This window comes from Fusarium subglutinans (assembly GCF_013396075.1).
Source record: "Fusarium subglutinans strain NRRL 66333 chromosome Unknown NRRL66333_c0000063, whole genome shotgun sequence".
NCBI lineage: Eukaryota > Fungi > Ascomycota > Sordariomycetes > Hypocreales > Nectriaceae > Fusarium > Fusarium subglutinans.
Window position 1 is genome coordinate 147,299 of NW_023502126.1, and position 20,165 is coordinate 167,463.

Below are 20,165 nucleotides of genomic sequence, written 5' to 3' on the forward strand. Positions count from 1 at the left end.
TGACGATCGTAGGGCTTGGCGTTTGCGGAAGATGAAAAGTAGAGCCGAGGCGATGGCCGATCGAAGAGATATAAGTTACCTTAATCGACACAATTATTGACATTGAAATACCCAAGCAAATTATGTGTCCCTTTGAGTTACATCATGGACTTGTCTGCTATGGGATTCCCAGGGTCGTTGCCCGATTGGAGTAACGTCAACATCCTCCACCGTAACACCCTCCCAGCCCGAGCCCATTTCTACTCCTACCCCAATCAAGAATCAGCCCTCTCCTTCAATCGTGAAGAAAGCTACTTCCAAAGTCTCAACGGAACGTGGAAATTCCACTATGACATCAGTCCCCTAGATGCACCAATCTGGGAAACAGCCAACACCAGTTCATGGGACGACATCCAAGTCCCAGGCATGTGGCAGCTCCAAGGCTACGGACATCCTCACTACACAAACATAGACTATCCCTTCTCCGTCACTCCTCCTAGTGTTTCATATGTCAATCCCACTGGTTCTTACTGGCGACAGTTTGAAGTACCGGAACAATGGGATGGTGATCAGATCAGACTGCGCTTTGAGGGCGTTGATAGTGCGTTTCATGTTTGGGTTAACGGTGAAGAGGTTGGGTATAGCCAGGGGAGCCGTAACCCGAGTGAGTTCGATATCACTGAGTATCTCACTCCCAACCAGGCGAATGATCTTGCGGTGAGGGTTTATCAGTGGTCTGATGGCTCTTATATCGAGGATCAGGATCAGTGGTGGCTCTCCGGTATTTTTCGCGACGTCTGCCTCATTCCGTTCTCTGAATCGTCCATCATTGACTTTCAAGTTGATTCTGAGCTTGGCGACTCTTTTGAAGAAGGGTTACTGAAAGTCAATGTGACTATTCAAGGGAAAGAGGGTGACCTTAATATCACCTTAATCTCGCCAAATGGATCGACCATTGACGAATGGGAAGGGTCATCTTCGGATGTTTACGAGAAGAAGCTCTCTGGAAACGACTTTCATATCTGGTCCGCTGAAACACCGAGCTTGTATACCTTGCTCATCACCTTCAATGGGCGGACCATCAGTCAGAAGGTTGGCCTGCGTCGCGTTGAGATTCAGGGTTCTAACTTTTTCGTCAATGGAAAGCCCATCATCATATACGGAGTCAACAGGCACGAGCATCATCATCTCACTGGTCGTACAATCAGTTATGAGAGTTTGCGAAAGGATCTCTTACTCATGAAGCGATCCAACATCAATGCAATTCGCACAGCCCATCAGCCTCCTCATCCTGACTTCTTTGACGTGGCCGATGAACTAGGTTTCTACCTCATTGCCGAATCTGACTTGGAGTGTCATGGCTTTGGCGGCATCGAAGAGACCGAGGAAAAAGCTGCCGAGTGGCTATCCAACAATCCTGATTGGGAGGAAGCATATGTTGATCGTGCTCGTCAGCTAGTTGAGCGATTCAAGAACCATGCTTCTGTTATTATCTGGTCTCTCGGTAATGAGTGCTTTTACGGTCGGAACCACGCTGCTATGAGCAAGTGGATCAAAGAGAGGGACCCAAGTCGGATTATTCACTACGAGCAAGACCGAAATGCTACATCGACGGATATGTACAGTCAGATGTACAGTACGCCTGACGATGTGAGAGACTTTATCAAGACACATAGCGATAAGCCAATCTTGCTGTGTGAATATGCCCAGTAGGTATTCTCTGACACTATATATGATCTTGAACTAACAGTGCTAGTGCCATGGGCAACGGACCAGGTGGTCTTGTAGAGTACATCGACCTCTTCAGATCTGAACCTTTGTCGCAAGGAGGCCTTGTCTGGGAGTGGAGCAACCACGGACTCCTTAAGAAAGAGGAGAATGTTACATACTACGCTTATGGCGGTGACTTTGGTGACGAGCCGAATGATGCCGACTTTATCATGGACGGTCTTGTGCTGTCTGATCATTCGCCCATGCCTTCGTTGAAGGAGTATGCCAAGGTCATCCAGCCTGTTTCAGTGAAGCTGGCAAAGAATGGAAGTGCGATGATTATAATCAACCACTATGACTTCTTGGATCTGAGTCATCTCGATGTTTCTTGGCATGTTGTCGCGGATGGTTTCAAGACTGACGCTCGTACACTTGACTTCCCCAGAGTACCTGCTGGAGAGAATAGGACAGTGGTACTGCCCTCGGGATCGAACATCACGCAGAGCGAAGCATGGGTCACGGTTGATTTCAGGCTTAAGAAAGCCAATCTCTGGGCACCTAAGGGCTATGTCATTGCATGGGACCAACTTCACATCCAGCGTCCCAGTATCAAGACCCGGGGTCTACCACTTATCCACAGTCAAGCCAATTCGGAGTTCGAGAAGAACGGAACCAAGCTTCTCTATAAGAGCGGCGGGGCTTCCTTTGGTTTCGACCTGTTACAGGGTAACGTGACGTGGAATATCAATGGTGTTGACATCTTCCAGCGCGGTCCTGAGCTCTCATTTTACCGCGCCTTAACACAGAACGACGCTGCGTCTTCTGGCGATGGACCAATTTGGGAGCAGGAAAAGATCCCAATGATCTACCCACAAGTACGAGATGTCACCTGGCGTGTCGACGATGATGGTGCAGTGGTGCATTACAAAGTCCGGATTGGCGTCAAAACTCGCGCTTGGGGCGTTGAAGCAGACATGATCTACAGGATCCCGACTGGCGGGCCTCAACTCCAACTGGAAGCTCGAGGTGAATTCGTCGGTAAGAATGAATCTCATGTCATCCCACGTATTGGTCTCATGGCAGTTCTACCCGAATCATTCGACAATGTGTCATGGTTCGGCCGAGGACCAGGAGAGAGTTATAAAGACTCTAAGCAAGGTTCCCGCATCGGGCAGTATAGCTCCAATGTGCCGGAGCTTTTTACATACTATGACTACCCTCAAGAGAACGGAAATCGGGAAGATTTGCGTTGGTTGAAGATTGGGAACAAGGAGGTTACACTTGACGCACGACGGACAAAGAGTGAGCCATTCAGCTTTACAGCTCGGAGGTATATGCCCTTTGATCTGGATGACGCACAGCACCCGCATGATTTGAAACCACTGAATATGACGGTTCTGCATCTTGATTACGACAACAATGGACTAGGATCAGCTACAGTGAGGGTGAGACCGTTTGAGAAGTACAGGTGCTACACCAAGCCATTCAACTTTACCTTCAACTTCAACATAGTCTAGTCCTACCAAACGCTCACATCAAGATGATTATGCGACTTCGGTCATGAGAATAATTGATTACTGAACCTTCTTCTCTGTCAAGGTGTCGCAGTACACGTGCATATCGGTGAGCAGTTTGGGTGACATTTCCAGTCACACAACTGCTACCATCATGCTTGATCCCCAACATAGTCGTTCCCAATTAGGAATACGATACGATGTGGTTTTCCGTAGGTCACTTGTCTGAGTGGGTCGCCACGGTAGCGCTGTGAGCACCGAGTTGACGATTAGTGATCAACAATTAGTGATCAAAACGGACGACCCGAGACCGGAGGGAATTATAATCAGCCAAGACGGTTATTACAAAACCCTCCGGTAGCATATCAACTTTGTAATCTTCCTCGGAACGTGTTTGGAATAACACCGATATACATAAGTATCTACACTTGGAGATGTCATGCATGAATCCTACCCTCTAACTTCACAGAATACAGGCATCTCATCAAACTCTATCAAGACACAATTAAACCCTATTTTCTCACTGCAACGGCAATGTCTCATCGCATCTTTGTTATCGGAGCCACAGGCGCTCAAGGTCTCCCTGTCTGTCGCGGCCTGACCAAAGACGGAGCCTACAGTCTACGGGTCCTCACTCGTGATGCCAATTCGCAGCGCGCTAAGCAATTGGCAGAATTAGGCGACGTTGAGTTCATCGAGGGCTCATTCGCTAATGAAGACAATCTACGAAAGGGTTATGAAGGCTGCTGGGGCGCCTTTGTTAACATTGACGGCTTTAACACCGGTGAAAAGACAGAAACGTACTGGACTATCCGCGCTTACGAATTGGCAATTGAGTCTGGGATCAAGTTCTTTGTTTTTGGAAACCTGGATTATGGGTATAAGAAGAGTGGCTATGACCCCAAGTTCCGGTGTGGCCATTATGATGGAAAGGGTCGTATGGCGGAGTGGATGTTGACCCAGAAAAAGACTCACAACATGGGCACTGCCATCTTCACTACGGGCCCATATATCGAGATGGCTATCTCGGCGCAGACGGTCATGACTCCACGCATTGTTGAGGGCGTCGTCACCTGGGCCGTTCCCCTTGCCGACGGAGCTATTCCTCATGTCGCCCTCGATGACTGCGAGCACTACGTCCGCTGGCTATTCGACAACCCCGAGAGATCCGACGGACTCGATCTCGAGGTTGCAATCGATCACATCAACTACCACGACCTAGCAAAGGCTTTCCAGAAGGTCACGGGCAAGCCTGCCCAATTCATCGACATCCCGGTGGAGACTTACTTTGAGCACATACCATGGGCTGCCACCGTTCCGTCTGGATATAACGCCGATCTCAATGATCCTGCGACCATGACATTTAAGCAAAACTTTACTGGTTTCTGGAACATGTGGAGGCACTCCGGTGGCAATAAGGGCGTTGTTCAGAGAGATTATAAGCTTTTGGATGAGATTCACCCGAATAGGATCAAGACCGCTGAAGAGTTCTTCCGTAGAGAAGAAGAGAAGCGTAAGGCGCAGGGGCTACCGGGTATTTTTGAGACAATTGAGAGTGGAAATCTCGGTATGATCCTCAAGTTGAGTGAGGACGGTAGAAAGGGCAAGTTGTAGGTGGTTTATTGCCTTCAAACATCACAGTTGGACATAACTATTACCATACGTATGGATTCTATAACAATATGTAGAATTCAACTGGGTGGTGACTCTGCGATACAATTAGGGCCACATATCGTATATCACTGCCTGTCTTGCAAATATCTAACGATGTTTCGTGTAAAGCCAATCCGTGCCGGGCCTCCTTTCTAATTCAATACCATGTGACTTCCGAGTCCTCCTTGTTCACCAGGGTAAGCCAATTCTAACATAAAAAGGAAATGCCATCACAGCTTGTGACTGACATTTATCGGTGAAGACTTCCGGCACGTTGCCGTGGCACTCCGCGCCGAGCCTCGCTCTCTCGCCTTTCTAGGCCCCAGTCCTCAACCTTTGAGTCCTCTGGCAGGATTGGCTTTCCACCAAGACTGGCCAAAACGGTTTTGTTAGTTGCAGTGAAGTCATCCAGAATCTGGAGCTCTTTTAGTGTGAACCATCGCGGAATGACGAGAATACGAAGAGGAATCATGAGAATGATTAGGACTGGAAATCCAATGGCTGCAATGGTATGTGATATAGCAACGCAGACTGCGACACCGATGAACTGCAATGCGATATACAAAGAAACCTTTCGTCGGCGTACTCGAATGATCGGTTCGTCGCGCTGAATAAAGCGTTGCTCTGACTGGAGATAGATGAACTTCTGGAGGATGCCATTTGATTCGATAGATCCCCACTGACAAGATTGTCAGTATCACTTGCGCGGACGATAGGGAACGAGTGGATAGCTGAAGAGCACTTACGCCAACAACAAAGAAGACACCAGCAAATACCGCGGCCGGCATGAGGTGCAGCACAACTAGTAGAGGCCCTGTCATAGTTCCTACCAACCCTAGCCCCATCAAGAAATGTGACACACGCTGTTCAACCACCGCCGTGGCTCGTACAATCGGGCGGCGTATTTCTTGATCCTCTCCTCCAGACGTTGGAATGATCTGAAGGTCAGTTTCGTAGATAGTCAAAGAGTCGGTATGAACGGGCGCCTGTCGCAGTTAGCGGAGAAAGCATAAAAATGTGCGAAAAGGTTTGCTGTACCTGTGGAACAAGACCATTGGGCATGGGTAGGCCGAGAATACCAGACAAGAAAGTCGTACAACCCAGAAGGAAAAAGTCCCAATGGAATCCACCAGGCTTCTTGAGGGGATACTGTCTAGCCTGGGCCGTGATGCTGCTGACATTCTGTAGAGGCTATCAGTAGGTCGAGAGAGTCCTGGAGGAGAACTACACTCACGTGGTCATAGTAGAACAAAAGCATTGTTAAAAAACCGAATGGCATGGCTACAAACACCCATCCGACTTCCAGGTTCCAGAAGTCAATGAGCCAACTTCTCGACTGAGTGGGATAGAAGGCTTTGGTGACAGGCACCCGCTCAATGTGCGTTGACTTGATATTGCCAGGGAAGTGAGAAAAGCCAACCCAGAATATAGTTCCGAACTGACTGTGTTAGCCATCCACATTCCGATCGTGTTCAGGGAAGAACTGACCACGTAAGCATAGTCTGCGAGTATTGTACGGAAACTTGGCTTCCAGATCGTGCTCGAGCCTATTTTCTCAAGACCGTAGACAGTGCCAAAGTAGAGAATGGCAATCAGGCAAGCCAAGTACCCTGCTCCCTGACCGCCTTTGTCAAACTCATTGACAAGCTCCTCGACACCCTTAACTACACGGATAATTAGCTTCCCCATACAACAAAGGGTGTGAAAAAACCTACTGATGTATATAATACCGACATACATGCCAAACGACTCGCTAGAAAAGTCCGTCACGTAGCGCATGTAATCGCACACGTTGAAGATAGCAGCTAGCCAGTGAAAGATGGCCGCCCAGATTCCCGTCCACGCCATGAACTGGGGGTATATGGAAATATCGTACATGCTGATAATGTCGTAGATAGTGAAGTTAAACAGTGAGATTAGACCAGTGACGCCGACGATGGTGAGCGGCTGGGCGCTGAATAGGCTGAAGACAATGGCTGCCATGGCGGAAGAGAACAGAGCTTCGTTGATGCCGAAGAATTGGCCTGTTCGGCGATACATATCGAGAGTATAGGCTATAGCAGGGAGGAGACTGTGAAAGGCGCAAGGGTTAGTAGAATGTGTACGCATATCGGGACGACATACTTGACAAAGTACATTCGGATTGTACTGGCGACTGTTCTGTAGGTAAAGGCGTCGGTGATATCACTCGGGTAGTAGGGAAGTCTTCGCTTAACATCATGGTACATTCCTCTACCGGGATGGAAGATTCGCCATCGCCTCCATCCGCGTCTGGCATCGCAGGAGTACGACAAGTTTGACTTTTCTTTGCTGAGTGCAGGCGATTCACCCTCCTCAATTTGGCTCGACATGTTGATAGACAGTAAGACTGACTGTGCAAGGGCCGCTGGGTCCGAAAACGAGAATGGGGAAGTTGTTCGGGGCTGGTAGGTTGGCCTCTTTATAAGACTCAGGGACTGGGTGCAGGATTTCCCTCTGGTTCTGGCTCAATGGGGGCAAGCAGAGATTGGCGCCCCTGCCAGTCCAAGACATCATCCAGTGGGGCGGCTCTTTGCCCGGCTTGGGCAGAACCTTTGCACAATTTCACAGGTATCAACGGTTACAGGCGATATATCCGCGGGAAGGCAAATCTAGAACGAGTGGCGAGAAGTAATTGCGTTACATTAGCAGAATGTCAACTGGCAATTGCAGTTTATGACCTTGAAGCTTGGTATATTGCTATGAGGGCGATAAATTCAGATTCTCCGGTCCGTTTCTCTTGACGATACTGTTATTATTTTGTCCATGATCACTGAGCGATGACGTCTTGGCCGGGCACTTTCTTACCCAATCACAATCGAGAACCAACCACCCTACCACCTTTAGTCAGTGGCGCTAGATGGATTATCTGCCCGGGCAGAATTCTCCTCCAACATTTACATGCGCCCATCATTTTCCCTACAGTGATATCGACAATGTTGGGTGACGAAACATACCATCTTCCAGAAATTGTCCAGTTGGATATCCTAGAGAAACTGAACACATCACTCTCAGGGATTCCATGGGCCAAGTTCGATAATCCGATACTATGCTTTGAAGCGTTCATCCAAGATAGGAATGATCGCGATCTAGAGGGCGGCACTTTTGATACCAGCGACCGGCCTCACCATGTTTTGTCGGTACGTCGCTTGTACTCATACAACTCGGAACCAAGACTGATGCCCCTAAGCATCAAATCTTACTCCGTCCCACCACATCATCACAAGCATCGTCTCACACTAATGTGAATGACGAGTCACACTCTCAAACAGAGGAATATCATCATTCTACCACAGCCTCAAACAACGGTGAAGCCCACCATCCTTCAGCGGCTCCGAGACCATCGCGTAAGCGTCGTCAAGGTGGTCTACGCCCTGCCATGGCCACTGCTCAAATTGACGAAAGCCTGGAAGTCCCGCGTCAAATGCAGATCCGCGCCGGGAATTTCCCAAAGAGGGTAAAGTTGAAACCAGACGGTGTTTTCCTCCCCCGAGACTCATCTCTGGGCAAATTCATCATTGGCGTATGGGAGCAGATACACTCGGGCCTTGTCCTGGAACCCCATATTCTCACCGAGCAGCTTCAGCTCACTGCCGCCCATACAAGCCCCACGAATGAACTGTCACCTGATCTTTCTGTAGCGGGGCTCTCAGAAGGCTCGTTCGATATGTTCACGCGAGGAAACATGTTTTGCCAAAGAGTCACCCAGGCCAGTCGGACATGTCGCTCCATCGAAGTCATCGTCCAAGCGCGGTGGATCGAGCTTTTCGATTCTTACGTTCTACATCTCACTACCGCAAGCCCTGGAATCTCGCCTACCAAAGCGCGCATGAAAGCGTTAGCTGAAGCATGTAGCGACTTTGGCTGGAGTGAAAAAGAGCTACGGAACAAAATGGCGATATGGCGAGGCTACAAAGAGATCAAGGATGTGCTGGGCTGGGTGGCTCTCGTCTTCTCTGGAATGGGCCTGTATCGTCTTTGCAAATACCGCATCGACTTTGATAAGGATAAATTCGTTCGAGCACGAGCTTTGAGGGGACGAATGGAAGTCGCGGCGGATACTTTGCACCGTAACTGGCGTCAACTCCTGGCCATTGTTGGGGAACCTACGGAGCGACGATTTACTGGGCATCCTCACGACTGGGTTGTCTACCAAGATGGATCTGATCCTGTCCCCCTCCGATCAACTTATCTGCAGTATGACCCAAATTTCAGCTTCGAACATGTTGACGAATGTGTTATTGACAGCACGTGGTGGGGAGCTGACGATCCTCGCTGGATGCCACCGACTTCTCGCGCTTCATCCATTGCAAATGGAAATAACTGCGTATTATGCGATCAAGTCCAATCGGATGACGCCGTACTCAACTCATGCAAATGCTTCTCAAGCCTATTCAGCGGACCGAGACTACCACCCGCTGTGCAAATCTTCAGAACCTCCAACGGTCGCAACAACGGCCTCCAAGCCCTCGTCCCCTTCGAGAGAGGCGTCGCCATTGGTGAGTTCACAGGGCTCGTAACGAAAGGCATCAAAGACCAAGACGTGCTGGATAGCAAGGTCGGTGACAGACGGTACCAGATATGGCAGGGGAGGCAAGGCAACTTTACAAGGTTTGTGAACCATAGCTGCAAGCCGAATGCGCAGTTCGAGAAGTTTACGTGGCTGGGGACAGAGCATATCTTGCTGGTGAGCAACGGCATCGAGGCTGGCCTGGAGATTACGGTAGACTACTCTGGAAGCTACTGGAGAGGGCTAGATAAGAAGTGTCTTTGTGGTGAAGTTTGCTGTAGGTATAAAGGAAGCGATAACAAGCGATAGAATAGGGCCCTCGATTACCAGATACTGGTAGGCTGGTAGGATCCACTGCCATGCCTCCCACCTTGTTTTCGAAGGGAAATAAGATTTAATGAGCGCTCCAAGACGCATGCAGTCAGTTAGGGCCCCTACATGGAATCATGAGTCTCCAGGGCGATGAGGTCCGCCTGCTTCGGCTAAACGTTGATTCAAACTTTTCATTCAAGCGTGTTCTACTTAGCGATTCAACCCGACCACCATTTGTCGCGCTATCCTATGTCTGGGCCGACTTGAATGACACTATGCAACTCCGTGTGTCGGGTCAGGCTATCACAGCGACTAGCAACCTTCATCATATCCTTGACAGTCTTTTGGCATCTCAGGTTGCGATGGTGGGAGACATTTACTCAGATGCAAAAAACGTGCTGGCCTTCCCATCGCCACAATCAGAACCCTTCAACTTGGGACTCGACTACATAGAAGCGACCGCTCGGGACTTAAAACGATATTAAGAAATGGCAAGAGATGGCTAAGACATACGCAAGAAAAACCCAAGTCCCCCTCAAGTAAATCCGTCAACTTATTCGCATTCCTCTTCAATCTTTCTCAGCTCAGACAACCAATATTCTATGGCCGATCCATAACGGGGTGTCTCTGTCTCTCCAGGTATTTCAGGTCCTACTTTATTCCATACCACTCCGATCTCCTCAGCTGCGAGCTTTTCATCCATTGATAAGTCGCTACCTTCAAGGTGACATAGAACGCCACTCATTCGTCCAGCCCAAGTCCGCTGCCAGAAGTTGATAATATCACGAACCCATTTGGTTGGATCTTGAAGGATGGCAGTCAAGCTTGCTTCGAACTCATGCAAGAGATCTTCTAGCAGCGCCAACGTATGCCATTGATCATCTTCAGGCCCATCCTCGCTACCATCATGATCCACGGCACAACAAGAATGCCGAAGTCCTAAAGCGGTGAAAGTGATGTACCGAAGAGCCTTATAGTGATGGCTTTCCCCAAGATAGCATGAGAAGTGCTTGAGATATGTGATAAAGCTATGAATCAGGTTCAATAGAGACTTTTCAAATAGGATAGTGCGTTCCAAGGGCTCATTGCCATCGAATGCGTGCTTCCCTAAGTCGGCAGTGTTTCTTAAAAAACTGGGTTCTGGAATTTGATATTGCCAAGGTTCAACTCCAAAGTTGGGTAATAGCCCTTGTAATAAGAACTTCATTAGACAGCAGCCCCCGGTAGAGCAAAGGCAAACGCATTCATCCGGAATACCAGCCGTAAATACCGCCACATGGGTTTCGTGGAGCCAGCCTATATTGGATTCCACTGAGCGTCCCGCTCCTGGCAACGGTAGATTACGCTTCTCGGACTCTGCAATGTAATGGCCCAAGGTCGCGAATATAAGACGAACCCCATGGATATCACTTGATGAGGATAGGGGGAGTTGACAGGTGATGCCGCCGTGGCTGGCCAACCAATGAAGATATGAGAGGTCTGGCCACGGAGGCGTATGCCAAGGCTCCATTTGAGCCTCGGAGTGCCATGACCGGGTGTCTCGGAAACCAACTCTAAAAAATAGATCGGCATCTTCGGGTAGATCAAGTTGTTGGTAGATGGTTCCTTGATCTGGGAACGATTCGTTTTCCAAAATGCCAAGGGCTGCAGGGATCTCGATATTGTTCGCTTGCAAGAGCAAAGAGACTTCGAAGGCATTAGAATCGAGAGCGCTTTCCGAGTCTAACCCTATATGTTGTATATCCATTGTGGATAGACTATCTGTAGCAAGCTGCTTCAGTCGATCCCGGCGGTCCTTCATATGACGCACGTAGCTCTGCTTGCACCTTTTGGAAGCGGAATCGAGTAGAGTCTGTAGCCCCCATGGTGTCACAACAGCGCAATCAGCTTCGAGGAGAACAAGAGCGCATTCGGCGCATGTGCAACGCTTACACATCCGGCTACTTTCTCTGCATTTCAATCCACTTAGGGAGACAGCAACTTCTAAGGCAGAACGACCCGATAGATCTCTCTGGTTGAGGAGGCCTGTGTCTGCAGCATCCACCAGAACTTGGAGAATCGAGGCCTTGTTTGCAGCCAAATGGAGGGGAGTCTGCCCGAAGAGAGTTCGCTCGGATAGGGCGCCGGGATGGTTTGCTATTAAAGATTTGACTTCTGCCAGGTTATTCGACAGAATAGCTAGACTCAGTGGTCCACAGCCATAAGCTACATATATAGAGAATATTAGTCAGAAATATAGGTATCGCTCACTAACAAGTATATGTATACCGACCTCTAGCGATTTCGGTTGAGTGAGATAGGAAGTATAACTGGACCGCTTCACCTTGTGCCACGATTTCCTGTCCCAACTCATTGACAATCATCGCTGGGCTTGCTGGATCTGCACTTGATAGATGAGCTAATGCATCCTCGTTGTTTGATCGCAGTATGAGATTTGTAGATGCAGCATACTGTGGGTGATCGACATTGCCATATACACCACCGTACGTAAACAGTATACTGAGAGGCGTTCTGAACAACGAATGTCAACCAACTTCTAGTCCACCAATTAAAGCTATAGACCATCAACATACCGGCCGTCTGTATTGTAGTCCATCGCTGGGGCCTTGTTCATGATCAAATATTCGAAAAGATCAATTAACGGGCTGGAGTGGTCAAGGTTTCTCCGTATTCGCCACAGGCTATCGCTATTATAGTGAGAACCTATCTGTTGACTTGGTTAGGATTTGCTGGACTACTCAGTAGATCAGATGTTACCCACAACTTCGGCCACATGGTAGACTAAAGACTGGTTAAAGTCATCGACTGCTCGAGGGGACGCCTGCTTAGATTGATACAAACTTAATATTGAGGACACCACAGAGGGTACCAGCTCTTCCTGGAACTCCTTGGCGTACAGTTTTATACCGTGCCCTGAGTGATACCGCTCACTGTGACAGCGTTTCAATAGAGAGATCATTCTAAAAGCTGGTGCAGATTTCGAGTCAACAATAGGATAGTAGGTGAAAGTAGGGCTGAGACTAGATCCTCCTGCCCCCGATCGAATCGTAAATAAGAGCTGGACAGCTACGTTTAGTAAAGACCGAAGCCCAACGTATGTCAAACCAAGATTCTCGCTCCGAATTACTTCTGGTACTGCTTGAGACGCTGGGCACCTGGATGCATGCTGTTCAGTCGTTGTCTCGTGAGAAAAACTCAGGGAGCCCCAGACAACAATTTGGCGCTGGAAGTGCCGATGGTGGCCACATAGACACGAGAAGCGACCTCTGGTATATCTTGACACAGAAGTGGTTTCTTCAGCCGCATTTCCATGCGGGACTGATGTTTTCTCTTTTGACTCACATCCCTCTTGAGTTTTGACAGTATCACACATTTCTTGTAATACTGCTGGCTTCCTGAGAAGCCGTTCAGTCACCATCACAGGAGTGATCTAGAATCTACGTCAGTATTTATTACTCAACAGCGTCAGTGTATACCGATGCTTACTTCTTGCAGCGTTCCGTTGATGGTAGAGCCTTGGACCAGGAGCTGTTGAAGCAGGTTCTCAAGACCGTCAAAGCGGGTCTCAAATTGGGATACGGTGCTTTGTATGCCTTGGATAGGAGTGCTGATGGCGGAGACCTCAGACCTCACCACCAGAAGATCGCTAGATATAGTGTGCGAAGTCGCTTGGAGCGTGGCTAACTTCTCAGACCCCAAATGTGATACAGAACTAGCAACTTCTCAGAAAAAGAATATTTATAAGGACCTGATTATGAGATATACTTACAGGCCTAGACTTTGCAATCCCAACTGGAGGGTTGCATTGATGTGATGTAATTTGGTCGCCATTTGCTCGAGCTTTGGGCGATGGAACGGATATAACAGCTTTTTGCCCTTGTTCCGAGCTTTGGTCCTTCGACCCGTTGTACCTTGATCGTCCGTAATGAGCGCAGCGTTCATACTCTCCAAAGCCTTCAGTTCCTCGTTGCATGAGTCTAAAAATTGTCGCAAAGCCTCGGTCGCTGTTCTATGGTCACTCTGAAACCGGGAGATTGACGATTCGATGATTCGAAGCGTCTTCCTCAGCGCGTCGTTCTGCTGTATTATGGAGGAGATGTCTTGGTCGCGAGATTTCAGCGAGTCAAGGTAATCTGTGATGCCCCCAGTGACTTGAAGGCCTAGTGATACGACGGCCAAGGCCAACCCGGTGACGGAAAGAGGGTCAGTCATGGCCAAATAGGTAATATTAGCCCAAAGAAGCTTTAGGACGACAAGGTTGCTAGATTGAAGATTATGGGGAAACGGGATCTTGGACCAAATCTAGGACTTTGCTGACTGCATATTGGTGCCTGATCAGGCTCTCATCGCACCCTGTACGTACTCATTTAATTAACCATGTTAATAAGCAGGTTACACAAATTACATAAACTTATAAGATACGCTGCCCTATGTTGTCTGAAAGTCTAACGTAACGATCTAGAGTAGATATAAGGTAAATTGGAGTCACTCATCTGACGAAAAACGCTTCACGAAAGCCTATGTAATAACAGCGCTGTCCCAACTTTGACTTTAAATATTGGCAGTCCAAAGCCCATATGGTAGACAGCTATGCCTCATCTCAAGTTGATTCTAACGGTTTTGAGTTGATATATGCCTTCTATGGACCCAGAGCAATTCAAGGTACTAATTCGTAGGCTATTTGCCTTTTGTGGCGCTATCTCATGTCTGGGGCGATTGGAGTGACATTGTGTGTACTATGGACTTTTGGAGTGTGTAGCCCGATATGTGTGCCCTAGAACTTGGGTATTTGCGCCCGGAGCATGAATATCTAAATCGTAATAAAATCATCCCTTTTCTATCTGATGTTTTAACGGTCGCTTTTTTGCTCGATCCTTTCTTGCATAATTATAATACTAGCTAGATTAAAAAGATAAATAGAAATAGCACTATGGTAGACCACGATCGTCAACTGTCTGCACTAACCGGGTCCCTCTGGTGCTATATGTTACTGTTTCTCTGAGCCCGCCTATAGTTGCGGTCACCGGGTTACGTACCAGCCTGTGGCTAGTGATAGGTATAGGCATGGAACCTGGGAGCTGGGACATCCAAGATGAAAACATAGCACGTGAGCTATCGTCGAAGTGGCTTCGTAGCGTTCGACTAGATCGTGCAATCGCTCGCGTTGCCGCATCGACCATGGCAGCTTCTTCAAGCAGAAGAAGAATGACTTCTCTGAGCTCATCAGACTCCAACCCAACCCGTCTTCGATAGCCCGTGTATAGCCTGACGGCTGCATCCAGGGGGGTGACATTTCCAAGAGAGGCGCAGGTTGCGTTCATTTCAATGGTCCCTTTCGTTGAGTCCAAACGTATCAAGGTCTCGATCGCTGGGATTCTTGGAGTGACATAACGCTTCTTACTAAGTCCCCATATAGCTGCCAGAAGCGGTGTTCCCAAAGACGAATCATTTGAGATATACCTCAAGTTTGCGCCGAATTCGTGCAGTGCCTCGATGACCTCATCCAGGCCATGAAATGCAGCATAGTGTAGTGGCGTTGGGAGATCCATTCTCCCAATTATTTGTGACTGATCTGACGATGTGTCAATCCTGAGAGCTTCGCAAATTCCTTCTGAGTCTGGATGTAGTGCCAAAGAACAATCTAAATCTGAGTGAATAGATATGGCTTGACCATGATCTCCTTCTTATGACCACTGATACCATCAAGGCCTGCTGACGGACTGCGTCTGAAGTCAATGGGGTTATAGAATGTTGCAATGCCGGTGGCAGGGTCGAGAAATGCTCGAATCCAGTCATTGTTGTCCCCAATTTCAATCTGTTCCTGTTGAAACACTGCATCTGGGCAATCGACCTTACAAGTTATCCGCGCCACCTTAGCCGTGAGGATTTTGCCAACATGGAAGGAAACAAGATATCCCGGTGCAAACTTTGCTGAAACGATAAAGTCAAGATCTTGCTTCTTCCATTCTCCGAAACCTGATAGTGGAACCTGTAGTACTTCTGACGTAAGATCCAGTATCTCTACGTTCTGGGGGGTAAAGATACTGAGAGGTATGACTGATAGGAATAAAAACGCCAATGTCGTAGTGATAGGGCTACTTTGTAGCCTCTCCGGTGAATGGTGGTCCCAGTGTTGAGCAAGATGCATTCTTTGCCAGTGCGCAGTATACTTATTGCGGACAGAAATTTTTGAGAGTTCATCACAAAATAACCCCTTACTTACACAGTAGCTTAGATGATGCAACCAATGTTGGATCGAGTAGCTTCTCAATTCTCGAAGCCTATAACCGACCCTCTCGATTAGCTTTGGCATATGTCTAGTCCCTTTTGGCAGATCAAATGATTCCAACAGGAGTATGCATGCCTGTCCGAGCACAAGGCAGCCTTTGAGGAGATGGATGGAGTACATCGGGTCGTCCAATAGAGTTCGAATGGAGCTCGAAACAGTTTTGTGAGCAAACGCAACACGGCCGTTCCGATATTCAAGTAGCCCCCCTGTTATTGCGTCGCATTGACGACGCAGAGAGTTGATCTCCTTTTCGGTTAGGAAGCCTTCTCCAGGGTTGAGTATGAAAGCGAACTCGCGGAGTGTGAAGCTCCTCTTTCCAAACTCTACCACGCCAAGCAAGCGTAAGGCCAATTCACGGTGTTTCTTTTGTTTCTTCAATATCTCGAGATAAAGCTCTGTTATCTCGTCGGGTAGATTATCCAGACAACAGAGGAGTTTATCGGCATCATCTCCCACTCCAGATATGTAGGTTTGAACAACATCACGGCTGGCCAACTTGACCCACGGGAAAAGTCCATTAGCCCTCGCCGATATGCTTTTTATTAACCTTGCTCTACTAGAGCCGTCCAGAAGGTTGGAGAGCCTGGATATCTCCGCTGTAGCAAACATGGTAATGTCGTTTTGAGTACGATCCTCGAGCTTTAGGATAGCCTCTTCTAAGGCAAGGGTTGCGCCAAACGAGCATAAGAATTCCTGCTCTGCGCGGCTAGAGATACATATGCGGACCTTTTTGCTGGCGGTCCCAGCAAGCTTCTGACACACGTCGGCCAGCTCAAGTAAGTCGCCAGGGTAACCGTCAAGGCCGTCCAAGAAGATCCATAACGGGCGGCTATGGTTTTGCGCCAATACCTGAAGCAGGATGTCGTATAGAACACTCGGCTTCCAGTCCAATGTTGATCGGGACTGCTTCATGTCTTGAAAGTGATGCAGCACTGAGTCGAAATATCGATGTTCTTTTCGAAGTATCTGCCAAAGCAAAGCTCGAGCGATCCCCTCCAGTGTAGATCCAGTCGGATTTTGGGCTTGCCGTCCGAGGAAATATGACGCGACGATGGGGTTCTTTCTCAGGCCTTTTTTCCTGATTTCTTCCGGTGGCGTGTTGGTGATGTACTTCAACAGCGTCGACTTCCCAGATAAGGCTCGCCCAGTTATCCAATACGGACCACTCCCGCTTTTCAACCAGTCGACAAATTTGCACCGCTCGCTGTTCCAGATCCATGAAAAAGTCCCCGCGAGGGGTGGACCAATGCTTTCTTCGCGGGATTCCAAGCTATCGAAATAGAGGCAGCGGAGACACTCTGATGTACAGTATTGTGTGAGTTGAATCTCTGTGAATTACTCGATCCGGGTCGTACCTTGCTCCAGCTCCCCCAGCTGTGAAACCGTCGCTCTCGTGTCTTTCGCCCAACGGATCAGCTCTCCTGCCACCGCTTCGTATCTCTTGTCATGGCAGCTAGTGTATTTAGTCATGCCCTAGTATGTAAGCCAGAGACAACATGGACAAGAGGAATTCCCCACCTTATGATCAGCGTGAATACCGTAGCTAGGGTACCCGGGAAGTATGGCAGAGCTACACTCTACAATCTGATAAGAGTTTTAATGTCGAATCTTACAAGCAGATTCCAGTTCTGGACTCACCATATCAATGCTGGGTGATGCAAGCTCCTCGTAGAAGCACGTAATGCTTATCGGTCGATTCTTGGCCTGTCTAAGTCTCAAGATCTCGTGGAAATGTGTTGGATTGTAGCCAACATTTCTGAATCGCGCTCGAGGACCTCTATAATGTTCTTGTTGGGACTGGACATTAGGCTTACTACAGCCGTGCAATAGCCACCCCAGCGAGCTTTGTTTGATCCGAAGTGTGGTGTACCCATGAATAGTAACCCGACTGTGCTTGATTCCAGACTGTTAAGATGTACGTCTGGGCTTGAACGTGATAGATCCAGTGCATTCTGAACCACTAGCCCTCCAAGGCCGTGCATGACGAATACCAAGGCTAGGCCTTCTGTGTTGGTCTTCTCTCGCAGGCGCACGACTGATCCCAAGAGATTCTGGGCGTGGTTGCCAATGCTGTTTCGTGATGCTGGACTCCACCAATGCAGGACAGCTGCATCATAACCGAAACTTAGTATTCGCGCATCAGGGATGTCGACTTTGAGAAGGTCGCTAGGCTAATGAAGTCCACTATCCTGGCCGTAGTGCCATGTGCCAAAGGAATTGCCTCTCAACCCATGAACGAAAACAATGTCGACAATCGGCGCTAAGCCTGACGGAGGCTCATACAAAACATTCACCCCCAGATTGGATCCTTTTTGGATTTTCCTCTCATTCAAATACTTTTCTGACTCAAGCAAGTTATCTTCCAGAACGGTGTTGGGTAGACTTTGGGCACTCGTGATAGCCGTTGGGCGCTGAAACGGGACGCTCTGGGTCGGGACATGTCTGTCATCTGCCCCCTGATTTTCATTCTGTGAGCTTGCCTGATTCGTGTTTTTAAAACGGTGGATTTTTCGAAAAGCCTTGCGAAGCATTCTTTCAATCTGCTTAATAATTAGGACTATATTACGGCCAAGAACACTTCAGGAGAGGGGAAGAGTGAATGGTGCAGATTGCGATAATCTCAACACTTGCACATAAGGCATAGTCCTGTGCGGGGGTGGTGGCTTACCAGATGCAGAAGGGCGTTCTTAAATCTGTAGTCGCCATCCTCCTCGCGCCAAGGCGCCACAGGCTACATACAAGCTGGGACAAACCACAAAGAATTCTATTCTGTACTGTGATTATATAGAAATATATATGGCACTGAGATATGTCTTGGCGTAAGTAAGGCTTTTATCGCTAATTATCTAAACAGGCAAATGTCTGTATTTAGAGTCCTCAAATGCTAAGTCTTTTTCAAACCGTATGGCATTCACTTACGATTGTGTGTGAGTAAATGAGACAAATATTATGTCATTGGCTGAAAAGACGTATTGTATTGGCTGATAGTGGACCACTTGTAGCTCGCCACGACAGGTGCTGCGCCATGGCGCTGGTCATTTTTCCCTATGTTTAGTGGACTTCAATCTAAGTTATGCTAACTGCCGGGCGCGAGGAGCCTCGCCGTCAGCGACTTGCAAGTTCCAGCCCAGGCGACTGCTGTCTCATCGGTATGTAACATAGGCTTTCCGAATGGCCATCGGACATAAGCAGGTAGCTTCGAAGTCAGAGTTCAAAGCAGCCTATTATCATGATCAAGGCGGGACATCCTCATCCCACTTCAACCCAATTTTACAGCTACTGCCTTCATCTCAAAACGATTTTCGTACATCTATAGTCATCCATCTTAAATAGAGGCCGCTAGTCTTGTTATCGGCAGTGTGAGATTTGCTGGTCTCTTTGCAACTGTCTCAAATGCTTCGAATATGTCCAGCTTGGTCGAAATTTCGGCTGAGCGAGACTGGCTTGGCGCTGTCCTGAAGCGAAGCTTGGTCCCCTCAATCTGAGACTATTGGCCTTTGATGCTCGTGTCGGTGGTTGGTCCGAAGAGGACGTCAATAAATTGATTGAAACCGCTGAGACGGGTCATCTCCTCTTTGTGAGGGGGCTAAGCGGACATCGAAAGGATTCTGCAGCTCGCAGTAGGACTCCGAGATACAGAAAGCACGGACCTTAATAATGAGATCAGGTCCACTCACATGAAGATCATGGACCTGGTCTCAAACGGCGGAACCGGACCAGGCTTACGAAGAAGGCATTTTAACTGACTAACCGAAGACATAAGTTCTCCCACTAGAGAGCCGGTGAAGATTTTTCAAGCTGCCCAGGAGACCTAGAAGCAGCACAAGCTTGAAAAAGCAGAATATCTCAAGGGTGGGAAACGTACCGCTGCCTTGCAAGAGGCAAACAACGGTGAGGACAAGCCCATAAATGTATCGGTCGCACAATCCACGGCTAGTCAACCCACAGGCAACACTCAAGCCAGATATGGAGATGAAGTTAAAGGCAATAGCAATCCAGAAGGATCGGAAAGCGCTTATGGAGAAAAAATGTCAGAAGGGTGTGCTGTAGGATACTATGGAGATCGCTATGAAGCTTCCCGAGAGCATAACTCTATCTTTAACGCTGTACTTAAGTTCTAGTAAATGGCGATAGATGTTTCTGAATTGATGTATCAGAGTGCCATAGATATGTAACTCGC

General features: G+C 48.4%; 6 protein-coding genes across 6 annotated transcripts; 3 read left to right on the forward strand and 3 right to left on the reverse strand.

The window, feature by feature from the left end:
• Window positions 1–144: 144 nt before the first annotated feature.
• On the forward strand, window positions 145–3,206 carry FSUBG_6232 (beta-galactosidase; the record flags this gene model as incomplete). Its single annotated transcript, XM_036684410.1, has 2 exons — window positions 145–1,688; window positions 1,736–3,206. The coding sequence occupies 2 exons, from the start codon at window positions 145–147 to the stop codon at window positions 3,204–3,206; spliced, it is 3,015 nt and encodes a 1,004-aa protein (XP_036538297.1).
• Window positions 3,207–3,737: 531 nt separating this feature from the next.
• Window positions 3,738–4,817, forward strand: FSUBG_6233 (nitrogen metabolic regulation nmr; the record flags this gene model as incomplete). The annotated part of the gene is made up of 1 exon (XM_036684411.1): window positions 3,738–4,817. One exon carries the CDS (start codon window positions 3,738–3,740, stop codon window positions 4,815–4,817), a length of 1,080 nt encoding a protein of 359 aa, XP_036538298.1.
• Window positions 4,818–5,106: 289 nt separating this feature from the next.
• Window positions 5,107–7,207, reverse strand: FSUBG_6234 (hco3 transporter family; the record flags this gene model as incomplete). Its single annotated transcript, XM_036684412.1, has 7 exons — window positions 5,107–5,535; window positions 5,603–5,842; window positions 5,895–6,038; window positions 6,091–6,294; window positions 6,345–6,520; window positions 6,572–6,927; window positions 6,981–7,207. 7 exons carry the CDS (start codon window positions 7,205–7,207, stop codon window positions 5,107–5,109), a joined length of 1,776 nt encoding a protein of 591 aa, XP_036538299.1.
• A 603-nt stretch (window positions 7,208–7,810) lies between these two features.
• Window positions 7,811–10,181, forward strand: FSUBG_6235 (SET domain protein; the record flags this gene model as incomplete). The annotated part of the gene is made up of 3 exons (XM_036684413.1): window positions 7,811–8,014; window positions 8,149–9,661; window positions 9,814–10,181. The coding sequence occupies 3 exons, from the start codon at window positions 7,811–7,813 to the stop codon at window positions 10,179–10,181; spliced, it is 2,085 nt and encodes a 694-aa protein (XP_036538300.1).
• A 68-nt stretch (window positions 10,182–10,249) lies between these two features.
• On the reverse strand, window positions 10,250–13,908 carry FSUBG_6236 (ankyrin repeats (3 copies) domain protein; the record flags this gene model as incomplete). Its single annotated transcript, XM_036684414.1, has 7 exons — window positions 10,250–11,901; window positions 11,951–12,207; window positions 12,270–12,403; window positions 12,458–12,477; window positions 13,039–13,126; window positions 13,183–13,342; window positions 13,466–13,908. The coding sequence occupies 7 exons, from the start codon at window positions 13,906–13,908 to the stop codon at window positions 10,250–10,252; spliced, it is 2,754 nt and encodes a 917-aa protein (XP_036538301.1).
• Window positions 13,909–15,337: 1,429 nt separating this feature from the next.
• On the reverse strand, window positions 15,338–17,967 carry FSUBG_6237 (ankyrin repeat-containing protein; the record flags this gene model as incomplete). Its single annotated transcript, XM_036684415.1, has 6 exons — window positions 15,338–15,724; window positions 15,920–17,283; window positions 17,341–17,458; window positions 17,504–17,569; window positions 17,624–17,689; window positions 17,800–17,967. 6 exons carry the CDS (start codon window positions 17,965–17,967, stop codon window positions 15,338–15,340), a joined length of 2,169 nt encoding a protein of 722 aa, XP_036538302.1.
• Between the last annotated feature and the right edge of the window lie 2,198 nt (window positions 17,968–20,165).